Genomic DNA, 24,928 nt, shown 5'->3' with positions numbered 1-24,928 from the left:
TTGTTTATTTTTCCATAAGCACAATGTCACATATGTATTTTCTTTACCACCACATAAAGGAGATTTATTCTGTAAACAGTCAAAATTGTATTGTTGATAGCTGAAAAAAAGGTAGAAAAGTCAGTATGAATACAGGTCCTCAGACATATGAGTACCGAGTAATCTAAAGACATTGGATTCATTCATAGAAACATTCAGATGTTGTATTAAACATGGATTTTAATAGGTAAACATTACCTCTACTTTTTTTCTGAAGAAAGAGAATACAACTGTGTATTTAAATTGGGGTTTTAAGTTTCTTTAATATATTTAAAATTGTAATCAGTTTGGATACTCTTTGTTAATCACTTACTATTAAGCCATTCAGAATGCTTAAGAAGTCTACCTACTTGTCTTTGTATCATTATACAAAATGATTTCAAGAAGAAATAAAACAGAAGTCACAGGAGTCATTAATCTGTAGAAATTACTGTGTTGTTTCACTTCTTGACACATGTAGTTTCTGAATATGTTGATGAGCACTAAGAATGTTTGTAACTACTTATTGAGTTACCATGTAGAAAGAGATGTGTACAGTCTTCCTGTAGTGTTCTGGGTGTGATGGTTAACATCCTGATATTTGTGATTCAGTGTCCTAGTTTCCTTTATTTTGCTATGATAAGATATCCTGACAAAAAAAAAAAACAACATAGAGAGGGAAAAGAATGTATTCATCTTACAATTACAGGTTACATTCTATCAAGTAAGGAAGGCAAATCATACACCCAAGTAGCTTGTCATATGATATCAAGACAAGAGCAGAGAGAAACAAATGAACTGAGACTTTCTTTCTCTCAGCTAGCTTTCTCCTATCTTATAGAGTTTAGGATTTCTGCTAGGGAATGGTGCTGCCAACAAGGGGCTGGATCAACTAATAGTCAAGATAATCCCACAGGAATACTCACAGATAACTTTGCCTAGATAATTCCTCAATTGTCACTCGTATTTCAGGTGATTCTATGTTAAAAGTTGATACTAACAGTGGGTGACATATGACTTGAACTCACAAGTTTGGATTTCAAGTCTACGTCATCATTAAAACTACTTCTCATAAAATAGAGGCAGTCTGCCTTCTGTACTGAACTAATGTTTCCATTTTTGTAATGTGATACCTCAAAGATTATTTCTTCTTTGCCACCAACAGCAAAAACCCACCAAAACAGTGATTACAAATCTCAGGAAATATAGAGAGATAACTGCTGACCCCTTGTGATGAATTTTCTCACCTCTTTTATAATTCTTCTAAGAATACTTAATGTACTACAGGAAAAATAATTATTATATTATTTGACATATGGGTCAAATACAATATACGTTTTATATGTAGTAACCATGAATAATAATCGTGGGTTATGGTAGTAATCATTACATTGATAAATAGTACTATAGTAATCAATGAAAAATTGAATGAGGGTAATTCAAGTATCAGTCAAAAATAGCAAAGAAGAAAGAAGGAAAGAAAGGAAGGAAGAAAGAAGGAAAGAAAGGAAGGAAGGAAGAAAGGAAGGAAGGAAGGAAGGAAACATAGTCGAAGCATAATTTGTTACCTTTAGGTGTGTATTTGTGTGTGTGTGTGTGTGTGTGTGTGTGTGTGTGTGTGTGTTCCTGTGTGAATGGATAGATATATAGCATGTATCATAGCAAGTGCATAGAGGGGTGAAGTTGACTTTGTGTTTCCTGTTCATTTGTTTGTTTGCTTGTTTCTGAAACAAGATTTTTATATATCCCCAGTTATCATGGAACTTGCTATATAGACCAGGTTGGTATACACAGAAATCTACCTGCCTCTAGCTCAAAATACTGGTATGAAACCTTTATACAACCCTGCCTGGCTTGGATAACCTTCACTTGATGAGGTACTGAATTACTGAACTCACAATTTACCAAATCTACGTAGGCCAAGTAGGCAGCTTAGTCCTAGGATCATCTGTATGTGCCTTCCAAACACTAGGAGTTCTGCCACAGGAACCCAGTTTTTGATGTGGATTCTAGACCAAAACTCTGATCCAGACAGATCCTCACATTTGCACAACAAACACTTTATTCACTGAGCTAACTGTCCTGCCCACACACAATTTAATGTTACAAACATCATAAATTAGACAAAAAAAAGTGAGTAGGGAAGTTGGGTGGAATTAGAGGAGAAGAAAAGGATCAAAATATATTGTATGAGATGTTTTTTAAAAAGATCTTAACCTAGGCCATATAAAAATTCCATACGTTTGGTCTGACTTGCATAAAATTTGCAATTTGCTGCTTTCTTGCATATCAGCTGCTATTTTGTCATACGACTTTAAGCCACATTCCTCAGGGCCCAATTGTCTTTATCTGTGAAGTAGGTTGAATGGTAAATCAACATTTCCCAATATGTACTTCATAATTCTCATTTTGGTATACTAATTTTGTACAAAAACATTGTTATGGTCAGTGGTTTTAAATATAAAGCCAAAACATTGTTAAACGAGATTGTTTTTAATGAAAGAGTCCCAAGAGACTGTTAACATGATAAAGAATTGTAAATCTTTCAGAAATGTATACAACAATGTCCTTTGAAAATGAAATTTCCTATATTTTCTCCTTAACTTTCTTCCAACCCTGTTACAGGAAGTAAGTCAGGTTGTAAGGTTTAAACAAGGAGATCTCCAGATTTCATCTTATCACTGTATTTTCTACTATGAACTTTTCCTGAGATGGAATAAATATCTGTTCACTCAATAGAGAGCAATGAAAACTGTCCAAAGAAGTGATTCCACTTGAGCAAAGTTTAGTTATCAAATGCATTTATTGGAGTTACTTACAAGAAGATGAATGATTCCAAGGCTGTGCGTAATGGTAACGCCCACACAGCAGCCGAATGAGTAGGATGTATCCATGTGGCTTCCTACCAAGTTTGCACCAGGAAGATACTTTGGAGTGTCTCCTTTCCCCAGCAATTTATTGACACTTTCATAACCTTTAGAAATAACCTTGTGAATCTTGCCCCTTTCTTAGCTTTCTGATCCTTTTAAGTTTCTTGAACTTCCTGAGGCATTATAAGTCTCCCTTTTCCTTCCAGGAAAGGTTGTGTCAATTCAGAATAATAATAATATTTTTTAAAGATACATATTGACCATACTATTAGCTACAAAATAGCTACATATATTCCTATACTATCTTATTAGAATCCTACATATGAATAAAAATGTAGGAATCTACCTATAACAAAAGTACTCAATATAGAAGGACTTTTTATCAAGAATATAATAAAGGTTTTATATAATTTAATTTAACCTTTATTCTTCCCATCATTCTTATTAACTGTAGTATAGTAAGTTCTAAGTAAATCATACATCTCTACAGTAATAGTGTTGAGAATTCAGCCTCTAAAAGAGTTTATCTTTAGATATTCAGAATATCTATTTGCAGATCATTCCAATGAAAAATTACTTGGTGAAGTGCTGTATTCTGTCTTTATCTTTAAGCTGAGAAATGACAACAGGTGCACACTGGTTATAGGTAGCTCCACAGCTCCAATGATCACTGGTTTTATCATTAAGGAATAAGTTTACAGGTCTCAGCTTGTCTCATGTTACTGTGTGAATGAGATCCCTTTCATGTAAGAGTTGTGGCAAAGAGCACACAGCTAGTTCCAGAGATACCAGAGTAGAACACTCGCTCTCTCAATAACCTCACAATAATTTTAGTTTGTTTTAAAAAACCATTCAGATGGGCTTTGCTTGGTTTGTGTTATACTATATAGTCACATTAAAAACCCACAGAAAGACTGGAGAAACACCTCAGTGGTTAAGAGCACTGACTGCTCTTACAGAGGTCCTGAGTTTAATTCCCAGCAACCACGTGGTGGCTCACAACCATCTGTAATGGGATCGATGTCCCTTCTGGTGTGTGTGAAGACAGCTACAGTGTACTCATATACATAAAATAAATAAATCTTTAAAAAAGACTCACAGAAGATATTTAGGTTTTTCTCATATTTTAACAAAATACCATCAATTATAACACTTATCAGAAGAATTAAAAGAGATGCTTCTTCATCAGACAACAAATGAAAACACTATTTATAGCCAAAATGTTCATTCAACAAGGATCCTAATGAATTGATGGAAGGTTCCAGTCACAGAAAATAAAGTGATTCTCCACTTATATACTAAAATTGTTTTGTAGATTATCATTCCACAAAGAAGTTTATATATGATCAAATTTAGATATCAGAACTAATCTGAATCTGTGCATTAACCACACATTTTTTTGGAAGGACACATGGTTTTCAAGTAGTATAGGGGAGATTCAAGAATCTTAGCATCATTGTATATTGTTGTAGGAAACTACTTGTTCAGGAATGGTTATCAATAGTGGTTCTAAAGTCCTATATGCATTAATATGGTTGAATATTTCTGAAACATTTATCCCAGGGTAAAAAGACATTTTAGAATGTGGTGTTTCAGGACTGCAGAGATGGCTCAGAAGTTAAGAGCACTGGCTGCTCTTCCAGGGTCCATTAATTCAATTCCCAGAAACCAACCATCTATAATTGGGTCTGATGCCCTCTTCTGATATGTCAGCAACAGTGAGCATGTATGTGTGCGTGTGTGTGTATATGTATATTCAAATCTTTTTAAAAAGAATATTGTGTTTTTAAAATGACAGACTCAGAGCAAATTGACAATTATATTTTCTTCAAGTATACAACTTGAATTATCATCATTTCCCTCCTTGTGAATTTGGAAGATTAATAAGTGGCAGTTTTTGTAAGATCCAAAAATGGTAAAACTCCCTAGCCTCGGTTGCAAACATGACCGTCACGTTGCATTGCCTGCGCAGTTCTCTATGACTTGGAGTTGCCTTCTGAGTGTTCTTATTTTTATTTCAACTGGAGCTAATTAGTATCTCTGCATTCTGGAGACACAAGAATTTAGGGCATTTTGCCTTAAACTTAAAATTTTATTTTTTTAAACAGTTTGGGTGGCTTTTCTCTTTAATTTATATAAAATATAATTTTATGAGGAGGCATGCCTTTTACATTAAAAAAGAAAAAAACATTTAAGGATAGCTAGTTTTAAAGAGTAACTATGAGATCCATTTAACTGAAAGCAATCAGGGTAATTACAGAATATTAAAAGTTAACAGCACACACTCTTGAAATAGTTGCATGGAATCTGTTCTTAATAAGTTAAATGTTGATGGCAAGATTTGACTTTACACAGACACACTAGCTTCCCTTACTTCCCATTGTTGGTAATAAAGAATGAGGATTTAAATAATTTTCATGAAAACTACATTTATTTAAATTTCAGAGTATGGGTGCTCTACCTGCGTATGTGTATGGGCACTGAGTGCGTACCTGGTGATTAGGGATGCCAGAAGCTGGCATATGGTCCCTTGACCTTTGAACTAGGAATAGGTGTAACCCTCCATGTGTCCACTGAATTCCAGTCCCCTGCAACAACAGTAAGTTCTAAATTGCTAAGCCATCTCTACAGCAATCTACTTTTAAATACTCTGAATATGCCTGTGCTGGCCCCAGCTGGGAGCATCCTCCCAGGTGGACGAGAACCCTTCGTTTGTTTTTGAGATCTGGAAAGGTGAATTTTCTATTGACTTCATGAAATGTGATGTTCATCACATCCGGCATGACACTTTGTGTAGATAATTCCTTCCTTATAATATTCCGTTTTATGATGGATTATTCTGGAAAGAGGTAAAACTCTTGTTGCCTTAGGTCTCTTGTTTCACATCACAGGCATTCACAATAACAAATCTGAATGGATGAAGCCCTTCCCAGGATTCAACTGCTAGGAAAAACAGTCTTTTCAGTTAAAGAATCTTCAACAATCTGTCAGAAACGAGCAGTGCTGTGTGGAGCTAGTCATTTCTATATCTCATTTTGGATTGATGTGCTCGCACCTTTATATCCTTCAGTTCAATATAACATTTGGCCTTTCATGTTCTCCGTTTAAGCTACAGGGAATTCAAAGATATTTCAAAGTGTAATTATACCAATCTGCATATAAAAGGCTATATGTCCTACAGAGGGTTTTATAGAAAAGCAAACGCTTTCAAAGAAGAAAATTAGAAGTAATTCCCACAACTGAAAGTCACCAAAGTTAATGCATATTTCATTTGATGAAAGCATTTTATTTTTTAAGCCAATATATTAATCCAGAAAAGCATAGGAAGTGTGTGTGTGTGTGTGTGTGTGTGTGTGTGTGTGTGTGTGTGTGTGCGTGTGTGTGTGAAGTGATGAGGAGTGAAACAGAAGAGACAATCGGAGAGCAAAGCAAAGAAAGAGCAAGTGCACATTAAATATGTTGTTTGGAAAAATAGCCACATCACATGAGAGAAGTCAATGCTCATATTACTGAAGCAGACAATGAGTTTCTCAGGTATCTATTGTATTAGCTATCTACTGTTGCGAAACAAGACTCCCAAGGAGAGAGTAGCATAATCTTCCCATATTTATCTCACAGTTTGTGTGGTTTGGAATTAGTGCAGCTCAGTTAGTGCCTGGCTGAAGTCTCTGAGCTTTGCAGTCACGCTGTTGGCTGGGGCGCAGTCTCCTCTGAAAGCTCAAGTTGAAAATCTGCTTCTGAGCTCTGTCATGTGGTTGTTTGTTTGCCTCCGTCTTTCGTCAAAGGAGCCTCTCCACGCAGCTGCATCCACAGCATTTCTGCAAACAGCACAGAAACAAGGAAATGGTATACAAGGGGTTTCTCCGAAAGGAAACGTTAGACGCTGTTCTATCCTGAACAGGGGTGTCCCCTGCCACCTCCTCCCATTGGGCTATCTCAGAGGTGTTTTGCTGTTTACCACCTCTATTCAACAGAAAGCCTTGAGTGACAGAGGCAGTCTCCCTTCATGGGTATGTTCACGCAATGTCATTTTTAGCCTTTTAAAGATGCAAATGACCTTTTAAGATAGAAGTCCTATGAAGACTTACAAACTGAAGGAACACATAGTTTTTTAAACACATTCTTAAGCTGTATTTTTCAAACATATTGCTTTTCAAATTAAACTTTTTGAATTCATAAAGCTTTTTACACTTAAGTACTGAAAAAGTGATATGATTTTTTTTTAAAAAGAAAAGTTATCCTTTGAGGGGAGAATTAGCACTTAAGAAACCTCACCAATCTAATTGTGTGATTCTAAGCCTAACAAAGTACTTAGCAGAAAACTTGAGCAGCATATGGTTATCCTAGCCCCAAACAGTAAACTGTGTCTGCATGTGCCAATTCTTAATTACCAGCTCATTAACACGCAGGTGTCAATTGCTGGTGGCAAAGGCAATACCCACATGGCCTAGTTTCTGTCATGCACAGTGTAATTAAATTGACCTCCAGTGTTGAAGCTTGCTAGTTTCCTGTTACTATTTAGACACTAATTCGGGTCCTAATCAAATTAGACCAAAATGGCAAGTAAACCAGCGTAATAAAAGGAAAAAAAAATGCTAGTATATGCTATTTAAAAAATAGATCTTCATGTAGAAATATAACTTTAAAAAGAATTCTCTAAATATTCACTAGTGCTAGATATAACAAACAACAAAGTACATCACATATATTGGATGTCCATAAGACCATCTAATCTACATCTAATATGGGTAAAGTATTCACAAAAAAAAAAAGGAAAAAATAAATTGTTCTGAGAGTGGCATTTAGGCAAACGAATGGTATATGGTATCATTTTAGTGGTTGATATATTTTGAAAAAAGAATAGATTGTTTATTTTTACATTTCTGATTTTAACTCAAAATATGATTCCATCTCAAACATATTAGCATGTTCCAGTAAAACCATGGCAATAATCAAACTATATTAATAAGGATTTTACATGTAAGGCTTCAAAGCTATGTAATCATACCCCTCAAGGCTATGATTATCTCTCTCTAGCCTTTCATGAGTAGCACACGGGCTTGTTTAGTACCTCACTATGTAGAAACTTCATTGTCAAGTTTCTCATTAAAGAAACAGAAGAGTTTAGTTTTTATACTAATCTTTCTTCCTCTTAAAGGTTTTTATATGAAAAGAAAAGTCAACCCACTAGGAGCAATAAGTGTCAGAAAGCATTTCTTACATTTGGGGAACATGTAAGCATCATTGGGTATGATGCCATAATATTTACATTTACTTCTCAGTGACAACGGGAGGAGGAGGAAACTCTAAAATTAATTCCGCAGAAAATTCTAAAGGCTCAAATACTGATTCAGTAAATTAGCTGAGGAACAAGACTGAAACTAAATCACAAGCAGGACTTTAAAATGCCATCAAGAAGTCATTAGACTCACAGATGCCCCCATCTACCTGCACAGGTAGGTGATCGAGCTCCAGCTAGAACAGAGGTTTATCCTCGTGGAGGTTAACACAGTGTTTAGAATAGAAGACAGCAGGCAGAGCTTAACGTCCGATCATCAGACTAGAAAAGGCTGGCACTTTAGTCTCGGGTTTCATTTCCCAATTAACTTTCAGAGTCTAAGTACCCAGGGTTATGCCTTTAGGCAGAAGATCTGAAAAATACTTCTCTCAAGCATCTAACTTACTTAAGGACAATATACCTAAACACAGTAAGATAGATTCTATAATTAAATGATTTTTCTAAATGTTTCAAAATACCAATATACCCAATAAACATTTCTCACCAACAGTTTACTATTCAAATTTTATCGTAAAGATAGCCAAGTGGTAAATTTCTAACTTCATTTAGAATTATTTATTAAATGTTATCTGTGCCAGCAAAATCTGTATCATTGTGCTACCATCATTTATATAACATTTTTTACCATAATTCCAAGAAATAGACACTACTCCTTGATATGTTTCTCACCCATACATTGACTTCAAATTTTATTGTAATGGTAATGATACATTTCTATTCTTCCTTATTGAAACTATGTCCAAAAATCTTATTTGTGCCAAAAAATCTGTACCACCGCGTTATCTGCATTTATGTAATATTTTATATCAGTTCCAAGAAAGAGACACTATTGATTGAGATATTGCTCATCTCATACATTCATGTGAATGGGAAAAAATATTCAATGTAGGAAAAGTATTGGTATGATTGTATTGAAGAATATAAAAGAAAACTTCTTAGAATTAATATTATAAATGTAACAATGAAATTTTAAGGCCAAAGGAAACTTGGCTGGTAAAGATCTTAGAAGATGGAAATATTAAAAGATTAGAGGATAAACAATAAACAAACCCAATGTTATCTTAGAAAGCAGTTTCAAACTATTTTTTTTAAAAAAATCCAAACAAACAAACCAAAAATAGCAGTTAGTAGAGAAACTACCTTAAGAAATAAGGTATCTGTAGTGAAGGAAAGTAAGCAAAACATGATTAAATAATAATTGAAGAATTTTTTTAAAATCCAAAATCATTTACCAAATACGTTTAGGATGAATTAAAATAGCCATACCTAAAATGATATTATGAGATTCCATAAATTGATAATAAAGAGGCCATTCCATACATTTACAAGATGTTAAAGGACCTTCAGAAAGCTATGATTGATCAAAACCTTGGAAAATAGCATTTTAACACTTCTACAACAATCTAAGACTATAGAATTATTCATGGCAGGTAGTGCTGGTTCTCAGAAAGCCTAATGAATGATAGTTCAGGCCAGCTTGATGGCTGTCTTTATACTATTGATTCAAATAGTTCTTCTCACTTCCAAAAATTCTATCTTAGTTACCAGCTGTCAACACAGGTACAAGTTACATGAGAAGAGAATGTCAGCTGAGGTATTGCCTATATCAGAAACGACCATGGGTGTGTCTTTGTGGACACTCTCGATTATTGTTGTGGGGACGCTATTGATATAAAATGACAAAACCCATTGTGGGAGGCACCAGTCCTAAGGAGTCATTCCTGGGTTAAGCTCACCAAGATGAGTGTGTAAGTCAGCAAGCAGTATTCCTCCATGCTTTTGCCTTCCACTTCTGCTTTGAGTTCTTGCTCTGACTTCTCTCAGTTAATACACTGTGAGCTAGAAGTGGAAACCTAATCAATCCTTTTCTCCCTGAATTCGCTTTTTTTCCCCATCTTTATTAACTTGCGTTTTTCTTATTTACATTTCATTTGTTATTCACTTTCCCTGTTTCCAGGCCAACATCCTCTTAACCCCTCCACCTCCCCTTCTCTATGGGTGTTCCCCTACCCATCCTCCCCCCATTACCGCCCTCCCCCCAACAATTACATTCACTGGGGCTTCAGTCTTGGCAGGACCAAGGGCGTCCCCTTCCACTGGTGCTCTTACTAGGCTATTCATTGCTACCTATGATGTTGGAGCCCAGGGTCAGTCCATGTATAGTCTTTGGGTAGTGGCTTAGTCCCTGGAAGCTCTGGTTGGTTGGAATTGTTGTTCACATGGGGTCTCAAGCACCTTCGAGCTCTTTCAGTCCTTTCTAAGATTCCTTCAACGGGGGTTGAACAAAACACCAATGACTTATGCTCTAAGAACAAGAATCAACAAATGGGATCTCATAAAATTGCAAAGCTTCTGTAAGGCAAAGGACACTGTTGTTAGGACAAAACAGCAACCAACAGATTGGGAAAAGATCTTTACCAATCCTACAACTGATAGAGGGCTTATATCCAAAATATACACAGAACTCAAGAAGTTATACTGCAGGGAGACAAATAACCCTATTAAAAATAGTGTTCAGAGCTAAACAAAGAATTCACAGCTGAGGAATGCCGAATGGCTGAGAAACACCTAAAGAAATGTTCAGCATCTTTAGTCATAAGGGAAATGCAAATCAAAACAACCCTGAGATTTCACCTCATACCAGTGAGAATGGCTAAGGTCAAAAACTCAGGGGACAGCAAATGCTGGCGAGGATGTGGAGAAAGAGGAACACTCCTCCATTGTTGGTGGGATTGCAGACTGGTAAAACCATTCTGGAAATCAGTCTGGAGGTTCCTCAGAAAATTGGACATTGAACTACCTGAGTACCCAGCTATACCTCTCTTGGGCATATACCCAAAAGATGCCCCAACATATAACAAAGACACATGCTCCACTATGTTCATAGCAGCCTTATTTATAATAGCAAGAAGATGGAAAGAACCCAGATGCCCTTCAACAGAGAAATGGAAACAGAAAATGTGGTACATCTACACAATGGAATACTACTCAGCTATCAAAAACAATGACTTTATGAAATTCATAGGCAAATGGATGGAAGTGCAAAATATCATCCAGAGTGAGGTAACCCAATCACAGAAAAACACATATGGTATGTACTCATTGATAAGTGGCTATTAGCCCAAATGCTTGAATTACCCTAGATGCACAGAACACATGAAACTCAAGAAGGATGACCAAAATGCTGATGCTTCACTCCTTCTTTAAAAGGGGAACAAGAATACCCTTGGGAGGAAATAGGAAGGCAAAGTTTAGAACAGAGGCAGAAGGAACACCCATTCAGAGCCTGCCTCACATGTGACCCATACATATGCATCCACCCAATTAGATAAGATGGTTGAAGCAAAGAAGTGCAGGCTGACAGAAACCAGATGTAGATCTCTCCTGAGAGACACAGCCAGAATACAGCAAATACATAGGAGAATGCCATCATTAAACCACTGATCTGAATTTGCTTTTGATCAGGGCAATTTATCACAGTAACAGAAATAAAACTAGGAGAGGTAGCAGAAGTCCAGAACCAAAGTCACCCATAGCCTAGCCTTATGTGTCTATAAATGCCAATCACATGTGTAGATAGACCATTCTTAAGAAATGTTACAGAACAAATGCACTGTGGACAACTGTTCTCCAACTTCTCAGATGAGTAAATTTTCCTAAGATATGACTGAGTCTGTGTGTGAGGGGATGAACCTGTGCATACAGTGGTGACTTCATTCTGGGAACTATGTTTTCTTATCATTCACTTCTGACTGACCTACATCCCCAGCCCTTTCAGCCATGTTTCCAAATAAAATTGTCTTCCTTCTCTCAGTCTCGCATACCTCACATTAGTTGGCCTGTTATGCAACTGGAAACTGTATTTGATTTCTGTAACAGGAAAAAAAATCTGGACTTGGACATGATTACAGTGAACAGCTTGTTATTGGTTTGGCTACAATTCAATAGTACAAGATGATGGATAACACTACCCATGCCACACAGAACACTTTTCAAGCACTTTATGGACTGAGGTATTATTGAGAATGACAATGACATTTATTTTATTTCTTAAAATAGACAATACTAAGTCGCGCTTGTGCCTAAGTGGTGTGGGCACATGTGCAAATGTAGACACTGTAAGTCAGCATTGATTGTCTTCTATCTTTTTCCAACTTATTTTTTGAGGCAAAGTGTCTGACTAAAACTATAACTTCTAAATTTAGTTAACCTCACTGACCAGTCAGCCCTAGGGATTGTTCTGTAATTTCTTTCACTATATTGGGATTATAGATGTGTACCCGTTCTCCTGTCTTAGTGCTGGGAATGTGTCACAGGTACTTACAGACTGAGCCATCTTCTTTGACTCAACAATGTTATGCTCTTGAAAAGAGCACACATCAAAAAGCAAGTCCTGCTAGATTCTAGATGGTCAGTTTAAATGGGATAAATAATGACTTCCTTACAGTATGTACATTCAAGCTTAAGAGTGAAAGGCAAATCCTTCTTTGTTAGAGTTATAAGTATATAAATCCCTTGTAGTTTCTATTGGATGAACTAATGACCCACCGGTCTTCCAGTTTTCTTTGTTCTCACTGCCAGAGAACATCTATCAACTGCATGTTTTTCAAGACTGGGTATCAAACTGTTCTTCCTCTAGGTTATGTACCTACTTTTCATCCTAGTGAGATATTTGTGCTTTCTAGAAATCTCAGCTTATCTTCAAATTATAAACTCATGTCAATGTTTTAAAGGTCTTGGAGTCAAGAGCCTCCATAACTGGTATGTTCAAGGGAGCTTCCAACAGTACTGTGCCATTGTTTACCTACTCTTGATGACTAGAACATAGCCAAATAAGTTGTTGTTGTTTTTGTTGTTGTTGTTTTCTTTTGTTTTCTTTCCATCAGAGGAAATTGGGCAAAACTGTTTCTTCTTGCTCACAATTAGGATTGACATCGAAGTCTTGCTTACCTGATTTTCTGTCCCTGGAGGCAACCTCAGTGACTCTCCGTGTGCTCTTTGTGTCTGTACACATGTGACACCTTCCTATCTTTCTCAGCTGTCTATCCAATATTAGGTAAATGTGTTATCTGATCCTATAATCTAAAGGTAGAACTTCTTCATTAGTGGCATTAATGGTAGACAATTTCAAGAACACTCTCCACCCCTTCTTATTTTTCCTTATGTATTCCACTAAATCAATTGAACTATATTAAGTTGTCTTGCATAGAGGTTATAGGCAATATTAAAAACCTCCTTTTTTTAAAAAAAAGCAGCTCATTGAGGCACAGCATATTTACAAGGAAGTAAAATAAGATGCTCTAAGGCAGTGGTTCTCAAATTCTGGGGTGCAACCTCCACAGGAATGCATATAAGATTTTACCTTTCAAATTATAACTGTGGCAAAATTGTGACTATGAAGCAGCAATGAAGTAACTTTATGACTGGGGATCATCTCAACATGAGTAATAGTATTAAAGGCATTAGGAAAGTTGAGAACCACTGTTAAGAGAAGGTGAAACACTCCATCCCTCAAGGAAGCTTCTGAAGCCCAGGTAGCAAGGGACTCACTTCAGGGATTTCCCTAAACTGAAAAGATTCAAAGTATTCCTTTTTCCTTAAGAATGCAAAGAAGTGCAGGCTGACAGGAACCAGATGTAGATCTCTCCTGAGAGACACAGCCAGAATATGGCAAATACAAAGGCGAATGCCAGCAGCAAACCACTGAACTGAGAACAGGACCCTCGTTGAAGGAATCAGAAAAAGAACTGAAAGAGTTTGAAGGGGCTTGAGACCCCATATGAACAACAATGCCAACCAACCAGAGCCTCCAGGGACTAAGCCACTACCTAAAGACTATACATGGACTGACCCTGGACTCTGACCTCATAGGTAGCAATGAATATCCTAGTAAGAGCACCAGTGGAAGGGGAAGCCCTGGGTCCTGCTAAGACTGAACCCCCAGTGAACTAGGTTGTTGGGGGGAGGGCGGTAATGGGAGGAGGATGGGGAGGGGAACACCCCTATAGAAGGGGAGGGAGAAAGATTAGGGGGATGTTTGCCTGGAAACCAGGAAAGGGAATAACAATTTAAATGTAAATAAGAAGTACCCAATTTAATAAAGATGGAGAAAAAAAAAGAATGCATAAGTACCAGGCCCAGCTACTGAGAGTCATTCTCAGGTAAACCAAGCTTCCTGGAATAAGCAGAGACCCACCTCCTGCAGACCGAGAAATGCATAGAAAAAAACAGAGACCGTTGGAAATTTATGTTGCTCTTAAAACCAGTTGAGTCAATTGATAAGGACACTAATCAAGATTTTGAGTTCTCTTCAGAGTGTACAGTCCACTTCATGTATTCAGGTTTCATGAGCTGTTGCTGATTCTAAGATGGGCTTTGGTATTTTGTAGCTGGTTTTGGGTCATTTCTGTTCCTGTAAGTAGTAACGCCTCACCCATAATCCTGAAAATGATCCAATAAAATTCATTCATTCACCAAGTTGGACTTTAGTGGTACCCAAACTTTGGTCTGTTAATTGCCTATGTGAAGTGAGTTGACATTTGTTTGCATTTCGCCAGAAATAACGTCATCCAATAAACTCAGTTGCCAGAGTAGACTAGGCACAATAATGATGTTTTCCTTAAGTCGGACTCTCAAGCTTATTCTTGGTGAAGCAGCAATTGTTTGGTCTGATTCCTCTGGGAGAGGCACTCTTAGTTATTTAACTCTAGACTTAGGGTTATTAAATATCTATAGCATCTGTCATTAAGAGGAATATATATAGAGAGATGTAGATATATATGAATATAGATGTAGATATATATGTGAATTTGTGATTCCAAAAAAACATAGAAAATTTAAACTGTAAAGCAAGTGCTGATATTTTAACCTGTTTGAATATTATCAAATATAATCTTGGTGCTCCTGGTGTTTCAATGAGGAACAGACAAGAATGGAAAACTAGTTTGGTATAGGTTGAGAATTCAGAGTAAAGACACTGGGCTAGATTTGGTGTCAAAGTTAAGATCAGAGTCTTCGATGAATTTACTAACATTTATCTTGTATTTCTGTCCATAATATTAGGACATGGATAGCAACAAGGTCCTCTTCTGTGCTAAAATACTGTTTCTGGGGAAAACTCACTTAAAAACACACAGAAATGGTATCAATTTCAACTAAAGTATACCAGAGGTTTGACAAGTGACAATTCAAAAGTATAAACAATTGATTGCCGTAAAATAGTTAATGAAAAAAAATTGAACTTGTTACAAGGAAAGATAAATAAGTTTTGAACTGTTTTATCTTTACTAATATTTCTTTATATTGGTTATGTGGTATTATGTGTATGTCACAACAGATGACAGAGGAATTCACTTACTCTATGTCTATCATTTTATACTGGTTAAGCGTGCTTTCTTCTATATGCTCTAGACAAAATGTTCAGAATGTTTTTAAAAAATAAAGATATTCAAAATTGACATACAGCATATCCAACATCATTTCCAAGTAAATATGATTCATGAAAAATGTTGACTGAGACAAAAATTTCAATAACTAACAAATAATACACATAAAGTATAAGAATGCACACTAACTGCTATCATTTGCTCCCAGGGTAAAACTCCAAAATTATGTTGTACTGTTAGTATATTTTGCCTTTCTGATCTTCTTCAGTAGCCACCTCAGTAAAGTTTAAATGAAACTTTAAATCAGAAAGAAAACTGGAAATCAGTTTACAAACAAGATTAGATTCCTATAGACACATTTTCTTTTCTTCCATAATGTATCCTTTAAAGGAAGCCTGCTTTACACAAGAAAAGCAAAACCTCATCTTTTATTCTGTCCCACCCATTGTCAGGCAGATGACCACCTACCAGTAAGGCACTGGGGTCTACTGGTCTTCCTAAATGTCTATACAGTCTTTCCTTTTCCTCTATTTTCATTAGTTTGGTCTCAGAAAAAAAAAATTGTTACATTGTTACTCTAGCTACAGGGTCTATTATAATAGACCAATGTTTTTCTCTTATTATAGCAAAATTGAATTGTGATTTGGTTATCTTCAGTATTTGTTTCCATTATTATTATTGCGTGTGATAATGAGATTTACTCTTTTCTAGGGAAGAGTTGTTGGCACTTGTTTCTTTCTTTGAAATGAGAAAGTGGATCAGTGGAATACACTGTATGCTGCATAAGGACCTGAGTTTGAGTCCCAAGCACAGATGAAAAATCCAAGAGAACACATCAGTCCTTAAATGTAGCAGGAGTAGTCAGAGGCCAAAGGAGACACATAGCTCTTTGAAGCTCGTTGGCCTGCCAGCATAACTGATGGGGTGCTTGATTCAGTTAGGGGCCCTTTTAAAAGAAGCGAGGTACAGAGTGAGGAAAAGATTCTATGTGGACCTCTAAGTTATGTTACGTTCTAACATAAAAATGTTCCTATAACATGAGAACAAAAATGTTCACTACACACCAATGCACCAAAGTTTTCATACAATAGAAGATTATATGTTATATTCAGTCTCTGTGCTGACACCTAAAGTTCACAACCTCCTAATGTCCCTGCTTGACACCACAACATCGTTCATATCTGGAAACACTTCCACCATAGAAGCCAACCTGAGTGAATAACGCAGGGTTTCGCATGACCGAATGACTAGATCGAGTAGTGCAGAGTGTCTCATCTACTACTTGGTCTGCTGACCCTTTCACCCAGTTTTCTTTTGGTTAAAATTATAAGTACATGATAATTTAGAATCGGTGTGGCATCTTTGAAGTGAGTAATGTTTTCAAACTTTTTCACTGAGATGCTGGGAATTTGGTGACCAGTGTCCCTCATACCAGATATGTGCTTTACAGCTGCACTGGACTTCCAACCCTGTATACATGTTTGTGAGGTTATAGACACACGTCAAACAAGGGTCAAAAGTAAGCATCTGTAAAACCATGCTGATGAGATCACTTAATATTATTATAATTTAAAATGCAATGTAAATCTTCTTTCTATAAATTGTTTACATAGTGTATCCTTAAATATAATTTCCTGTTTGAGTTGAACTAAAATTACCTAATCAATATCTATTTTCATTAACCTTACATGTTCAATTTCTCTCTCTCTCTCTCTCTCTCTCTCTCTCTCTCTCTCTCTCTCTCTCTCTCAAACATACACACACACACACACACACACACATTCAAACACTCATTTCTGATTTAAAGTTACTTGGTATGTTGTCTGATATCTTCCTTTGTAAATACGTTTATAAATGGTAGAAGTTTTCAAATAATACCATAAGAAATCATTCGTCTTGGAATTACTTCATGGTGTCAAAAACCCTAAGTCAGCTTAGTGATCATGAAAAGCTGTTCAGTACCTTGGTCATTTGAGGTTCTACAGACTTCTGCTGTGCTTGTTAAAAATCCCTCTGCATCGCCAATTACCCACACTTTTAAGAGAAATGGAATGGTGGAGAAATTTAAAGTTAGCTATTTATTGCAATATTAATTGTACTTTTAAAACATGAGGACAAGAAATCTTTCACTGAGCTAGAAAGATGGCTCAGAGGTGAAGAGTGCTTGCTATTTAAATTTGGTTACCAACATCCATAAAATAAAAGAAAATCACAACTGCCTGTAACCACAGCTCCATGCAATCTAAAGCCCTCTTCTGGTCTTCTCAGGGACTAGAAAGTACATTGCAGACTTTCAAACAAAACATAAGTATAAATAACATAAAAATCAATCTTTAAAAAAAAGGGAAATAAATTTCACTCGTTTTCGAATAAAGCTTACTTTCTGGCTTCTGTATTCCTCCACGTGAATGCCCCTGTCTGTTTTTGTCCTGTCTCTCACGGTACGGAGAAATGTTACTTACAAAAAGGGAAGGGAAAGAAAAGGATAAGGATTCTCGTTCCCATAACGTGACTGTTGTGTGACTACAGGGTCCTTTGTCTCCAGAGACTGGTTAAAGAATTTTAGAATAATCATCAAAGGGAAAAAAAGGGACAAAATATCACATACTTATCATCATGCACATGATGGCCTCACTTAAATTTCCAGATGAATTAATAAGTCCTTTTAAAATGGAAATGCTCCTTTGGGAGCTTCGATTTGATTACTGATTAGTATAGACTGCATTCTTTTAATTGGGAAACATGAGGAAATTTACTATATTCAAAGCATAAGAGAATTCTAGAAATGTTTTAAACATCAAAGGGCAACATGAAGGAAGCAGGCTCTTACCAGGGAAAGGCCTCCAATTAGAACCATTAAATAGTCCAATAGCATTGAGCACATACTGAAGACTGCCTCAAGTGATTTTCAAGATGAATAGAAAACATGTAAAAATGATAATTATGTGGAAGAAAGTTCCCATCAAATGTATAGTACTCCCCAGAAAATGTTCAAAAAGGCCATTGGCATGAAGTGGGTAGCTCTGGTACATTCCGATCCTCATTTTTCCATCATAGAAATAACTTATTCTGTTAGCGTTGCTGAGGAACCTGAAGGAAGATCAGCCCTCTGGTAGCACTGAGTTTTCTTCCTGCTCTGTATTCTGCAAGCGAACTGAGAGATATAGCTGAGAACAGATACTCAGATAAGTGTAGACTCACCTTGAGGGTTTGAAATGATCTTTGCTTAACTACAGCTCTCCAGTAGACTGGGGTGGTTTCCATTTGTAGGTTGTGTTCTACAGTGTTTAAAACCAATGATGGTGATAAAGTGATTTAAATGATAATAAAACTGATGATCATAATAACAGCCCATTGATAGTTTACCATTGTGCTAAGAATTTCCTATAAAGGAGCTCACTTAATTCTCAGGGAAAAAAAAAGTCCTAAAATTAACAATATGTATCCATATTGTGCAGAGAATCTGGCTATTATCAGAGTGAAGTGACTTTTCAAAATATCGTCCTTCACTTTCTGCTTCATGAAGTAGTTTAAATTTGAGATAGGGGTCATATGGTTCAGTGTGTTGCAAACATATGGGGGAATGATTCATCTTAAAAATGGTATTTCACAGTGTACCCCATTTCACACATACATCTGAAATGTTTCAAAAAAAACTATTGTCTTTCTTCCCTGTAAATGATGTTTCTTGATACTATTCTAGCTCTATTTTCTTACTGTAATTATTTTTGCTTTATATATTTTTAGGCTAATAACTTATTCTAAGTCAGTCTCAGCATTCACCAATTATTTCAATCATTTAATTTTCATTGTTTCACCATTATATATTTTATTTTTTATTTGTTTGCTTTTGTAATTAAATTAGAGTTTTTGGGAAAGTATATAATATATCCTTATGGCTTGTGATGGCCAAAACTAGGTCAGTAAGTAGAAATTTTTACCTCTAAGATGTATTGTATTTAAGGTAAAAACTGTTGCTATGGTCACCAGAAAGAAATGGCAAGGCTAAGAAGGAGCATAGTAGGCACCCCATAATTACTACTGATAGAACTTTATCAAGAATTATTATTCCAATTAATTCTTTCTATAGAAATGAAGTTCAGAGAAAAACAAGCACCTAGCCCTTTACTTGCTGTCTGATAAGATGAAGTTTTTAGGTTGAGTATGTGCATGTTAACTAACATTAATCACATATGAGAAGCACATTGTTTCTATCTTTGGTTCCTTGAGAGCTAAGTTTCTATAGAGCTAATTTAGATGCTTTTTACATTATATAAGATGCACCTTTCCTGTCATTCATAGTTTCCTCTCTGAAAATGACACAGATGTCTTTTTTCCCCTTGTGTTTCCATGAACTTTGTTATGAAGTGACAGGTTTCTCATTTTAGATAAAGTGTTTACCTTATCAATTGAAGGCAGTCATATTTTATGTACAATTTACACGTTAACATTTGTGAACCCTTGATATTACTTCAAAAGTTAAAATCATCCAGCACTAATTAGAAGACGTTGCCTTAAAAGATTTGTTGGGATAATCCTGAGGTTCGTGTGGAATTGAATGCCTACACTCGATCTGTAAACACAACAAAATTCTTAAAGTCTAGCATATTGCTGTTTCAAGTGATAGACAGTTTTGAGCAGATGTCCCTTCAACCTGTGATATTAAGACTAAATTTACTGGAGTTACTAAATCAGCATCAGTCATTTTTATACATAGGGCCATGTTTTGCCACTGATGGTTTTATTCAAAGCTCCCATGACGTCAGTGGAAGATCCATGCATGGAAAGATGGTGTGATATGTATCCTAGTTTTATTTATTTTGTATGTATACAGCAGTATAAAATAATATATTACATTTACACACATTTTACTTATGTATGGTTATAGCATTCACAGTAACAACACTGCAATTAAGACTGAAACTCATGTGTTATAATACCCTGTTTTCACTCACAGATAATTGTATCAGACATGTCCACAGAACGGAAGCGCCCGGCTCACATTCAGCTCAAGGACATCCAGATGTTTGGGAAGTGAGAGCTCTATCTTCCAGAAATTTTTAAGATGCATGTGAAAATGTAATATTTTCTGCATCCAGAATGCAGTATTTTCACACTCCTCAAAAACATCTGGGGAGAAAAACTTCAAACTAAGCATCTGATGAGTTTTCAAGAAAGGATTTTTTTTTCTAATTTTACATATACTTAAAAAAATAACAGTGATTAGAAACACATGCATGCACACTAAAAGTATTAGAATCAAAGTCATATTATTGCCTGCTATACTCTGGCGGCACACAGCTACCAGCATTCTGACAGAATGCTAAGATCTAAAATCTAAGCCAAGTGTTTGCAGAAAATATTCTCTACTGAACAGTTTCACAGATTACTGCATAAGGGGTTTGTCCGACTTCTCAGGGGGAGATTTCTTGAAGTACTAACAATATACAAAATAACTTTACTACTTCAGGATGTAAAAAATATTGAATTTAGCAATTTTCTGGTATTCCTCGTTTAAAAAAGGAACATAAAAAGGATGTTAATGCAAAGCCTTTACCACTATAAAATTAGACTTGAGGAAGGATTAAGAACCCAAAAATTTCCTGTATGACAAAATATAAGATTCCAGCAAAATCAGTGAATATACCAATATTAAAGATTTTGTCATTCTGTGGGTATTTATGTCACACATTGTTATGCAGGGAAAAATGAAACACAATGGCAAAAAAACCAATGTCATTATCTTTCAATACCATAAATACCTTATTTATCTTGGCAAACGTTAATCACATTCAGTTGGATCAACCAAACTCCAAACTCCATATACAACTTTGCTAGATTCTACAGTAATATCAATGCCTACTTCTGACAGCCTTGTGTTAAGAACTGCAGGGAAGATTTTTCTTCTATTTCATGGAAAAGCAAAAGGAATTCAAACTTTCAGAGCATCTGAGGACAAATTATAGCACATGCTAGAAAGAAAGGAGAATGGATAATGAAAATATTTAGATCTTCTAAATAATTTCTAATTCACAATGTTGGATAAAGGCATTGCATTTAATAGTTTCCTAAAATTAAATATACATATTTCCTAAAAGCGTAACACACTTATATCATTGACATTGTCAGATCTTTGATTTCATTACTATGCAATATTTATATACTTGACTTAAGGTGATTTTACAAACTTATGCTCACAGATTAAAATTATAATCTTAGATGTGGATGAAATATTTCTAAAAATTGTCATTTGACATACCATTAAAAACGTACAACACTCTTTCCACAGGAAATTTTTTTTGAGTTTTACTGCTCTAAAACTAATGAGATTAAATAAGGAGTAAATTCCATTTTTTTATTGGAAGTATATTATGGTTGAAACTGTGTCTAATACTATCATTTCCTTGAGCATGTACAGAATAATAGCAGACTGGATACAGAAACGATCAGATTAAATGTGAAACTTACACTCCCTCTCCTTGATGTGCTTGATGAAGCCACCTTTAGTATTCCATTGTTCTCGTTTCACTTCTCCCTTATTCTAGGCTTTGTCATTGAAACATTATATTTTAGCCAATTTACTGAAATCGCATCTCCAGTGTAACTTCTAATTTATCCCGCATGCAGTAGTTGATGAATGATACTAGCATTTAACGTTATGTGTTTTAATAATCTGGTTTGTCAAATTATGTACGTTTTGGTAGAGTGGTGACTAAAACTATAGTACAGATTACTCTAGAGAGTTGCTATTATATATAAAAATTGCTAGCACACAACTGTATGTCAGAAAAGGATGTATAAGTTATATTGCATATGACATGAAAGTTTAAAAAAAATTTTAAATCGAATGAATTAGTACAACCATTGTATGTGAGGCGAGCATGAAAGTTGAATGTGGATGTTAATGCAGGAGTGTAAATTGAAACAAAAATCGTTTTAATTAATACTAAGTGATTGGACAAAAAAACATTGTTTGATTTAAAAGCAATTAGAAAAAACAAACCTTTTCCCAGTTAAATTATATATAACATCTTCTTACTAAAATAGTCTATCATGTAGTATGCCGTACACTTGAGAAAAATTGCTACGGCACTCAGTGAGTGTATGTGCTTTGGAATCACACATGAAAATCTAGTTTCTTTTTCAAATGGTCCCTTAGACACAGAGTGATGTTTACATTATGTAGCTATAAACTAATTAGCATTATAATGCATTATTATGTAACTCGATAGTATCAAAAGAATGACACAGGATACAACTCTAAACTAATATAGGAAGGGCAAATGACTGCATATATGTATTTTAATGATCAATCTTAATTAAAAGTTCATGTTATATCATATGAAATTAGATGAAGCCCATTTATTAAGTGTTACATTTTAGTCTATTCCTTATCATTCTATAGCTCAAACTAACAGTGACAATATAACCAGATGAAAAGAGAGGTTGTCATTTCAATATGAGCCTATAATTTGGGCTTGGCAAATATCTTGATATCATTCTGGAGTCTTTTTTAGAGGGCAGTTAAATTTATTCCATGACTTGCTTGGACGAATCTCTCACACATTTTCTGTTTTTTATCCCTCCCCTGTTTCAACAAGCAACAGACAACAGCAGAAAAAAAAAAATATGTGAACTAAAGGAAAATACATCTTTCAGAATTTAATAATTAACCTTGTCAACATGAAAGTAAAAGACAAAATTAATTTTTGAAGGCTGACCAATGAAGAATACTCTCATTAATAAATCACTGACTACATTGAAGCTATAAAAATTTCACATATAATATTGAAACAGTAATGTATCGTGTTTCTATCTCCAAATTTATTTAGCTCTTTTTTAAATTTAGAGATTTTTTAAATATTTTTATTGTTAATACATACCAGCTCAGATAATTAATTTTATATATACCTCTATATATTCATATATAGAGTTATAGATTTTTATTCATGTTTACTTAAGAGTCACAAAACTATGTAAAACTATGTAAAATAAAATGCTATGAATTATATGATGAGAACGTCTTAAAATAGTAATTTTCAGTTACATATTTTACACCACAAAATGTACAGACACCCAGATTTTTTTCCTAAGAACAAATACAGGTGAATTTATAGTTTCTTTATAAAAGCTTTAAGTGATGCTAAATTCAGAAGCCGGGGAAATAGAATCGGAATCATGTAGACTGCTTGATGTTTTGAAACTACATCTTCTGTGCTCCGCCTGACAATATTAACAGCTACATCTTTGGCATTGAAAATTCACAATGAGTCGACAAAATTTTGCAGCTTAGAACTTCACTTTCTTTTAAAGAAAGAAGAATACAGGATTGAGCAAGGTATGAAAATTAGGACAAACTATTGATAGTGTTTCTCAGTTAATCTTAGGGACCCTGAATTGCCTTCTGTTTTATTGTATGGTGAGGGCTGTATGAATCCATTTAAAAACCAACTAATTTGTATCACATCTTAGGAAAATTATATAATATAATATATATTTTATATTTATTTAGAAGCTTTGAAATAGTACAGTAAACACTTTGCAACACGGTGTATAAACTACAGAATGTCTTTGATAGTTTGTGGGTCTTTAGAATACAATATTTTTTTAATAGCCCACAGATGAAAAGAACATAGTCACATCTCTCTTGTAAAGTTGGGGATAGTTTGGGGAACACTTGGTCACACAAAAATAATATAAAACAGTCAAGTTTAAAACAGTGATATTGCATTTATAATGCACAAATTTCTTTTATCTTGATGACTGGCTTCTCATGGTGAATATAAACATCTAAAGGGCTCAGTGACATTTGGAGAGAGAAGGACAGATAGTGCTGTAAACAGGCACACACTGATCGGAGAGGCAACGCCGGTTGCCTATGGAGTTTCTACAGTCTGCACATTTCAACTCATTCCTCAGGCCTGCTGAGAGCAATTAGGTCCTACACGTGGCCACGATGAATCCGCTGGAAATCTAACACTCAGCTACACACAACTAACTGGATGGCCAAGATAATGAAGTTGAAAAGTTGATGCTTTTGTTGGTCGACTCTGTGCAAATCGTACTGCTTCAGGTAAGCTGCAGAATTGACTAGCATATCCTTTTCCGCGCTGTGAAAAAGAAAGAAAAATACTCTAAGAAAAAGTGGTTGACGTTTGCAGTTCAGAACTGCACATTTCTGCATACGAAATCATACAAGAGAAAACTCAGGGTGACTAAGGGTTGGATCCATATTGTGTCACATAGTTGCAGAAACATCTCAGTTTCTAGGTGTCACTGCAGTTCAGTTCTTTGGCACTCTAAAATTTACACTTTTTACGTTTTAGAAATCCAGTGTGGATGGGAACTACATATTT

The 24,928-nt window shown here is 35.4% G+C and overlaps 1 protein-coding gene across 2 annotated transcripts in view; it reads right to left on the bottom strand.

Annotated features, from left to right (window-relative positions):
• Nucleotides 1-2,490: 2,490 nt before the first annotated feature.
• The window catches only part of Pcdh10 (protocadherin 10), a 63,642-nt gene continuing 41,204 nt past the window's right edge, over nucleotides 2,491-24,928 (bottom strand). The window contains exon 5 of one of the 2 annotated variants that reach the window (XM_087626347.1): nucleotides 2,491-6,706. In XM_087626347.1, the coding sequence (XP_087482473.1) occupies nucleotides 6,636-6,706 (71 nt within the window). In that variant the 3' untranslated portion in view covers nucleotides 2,491-6,635. 2 annotated transcript variants of the gene reach the window in all.

The sequence above is a fragment of the Rattus norvegicus genome, chromosome 2, assembly GCF_021556685.1.
Source record: "Rattus norvegicus strain SHRSP/BbbUtx chromosome 2, alternate assembly SHRSP_T2T, whole genome shotgun sequence".
NCBI lineage: Eukaryota > Metazoa > Chordata > Mammalia > Rodentia > Muridae > Rattus > Rattus norvegicus.
Note: the sequence above shows the minus strand (reverse complement) of the source record. Positions and strands in the feature narration are given on the sequence as shown.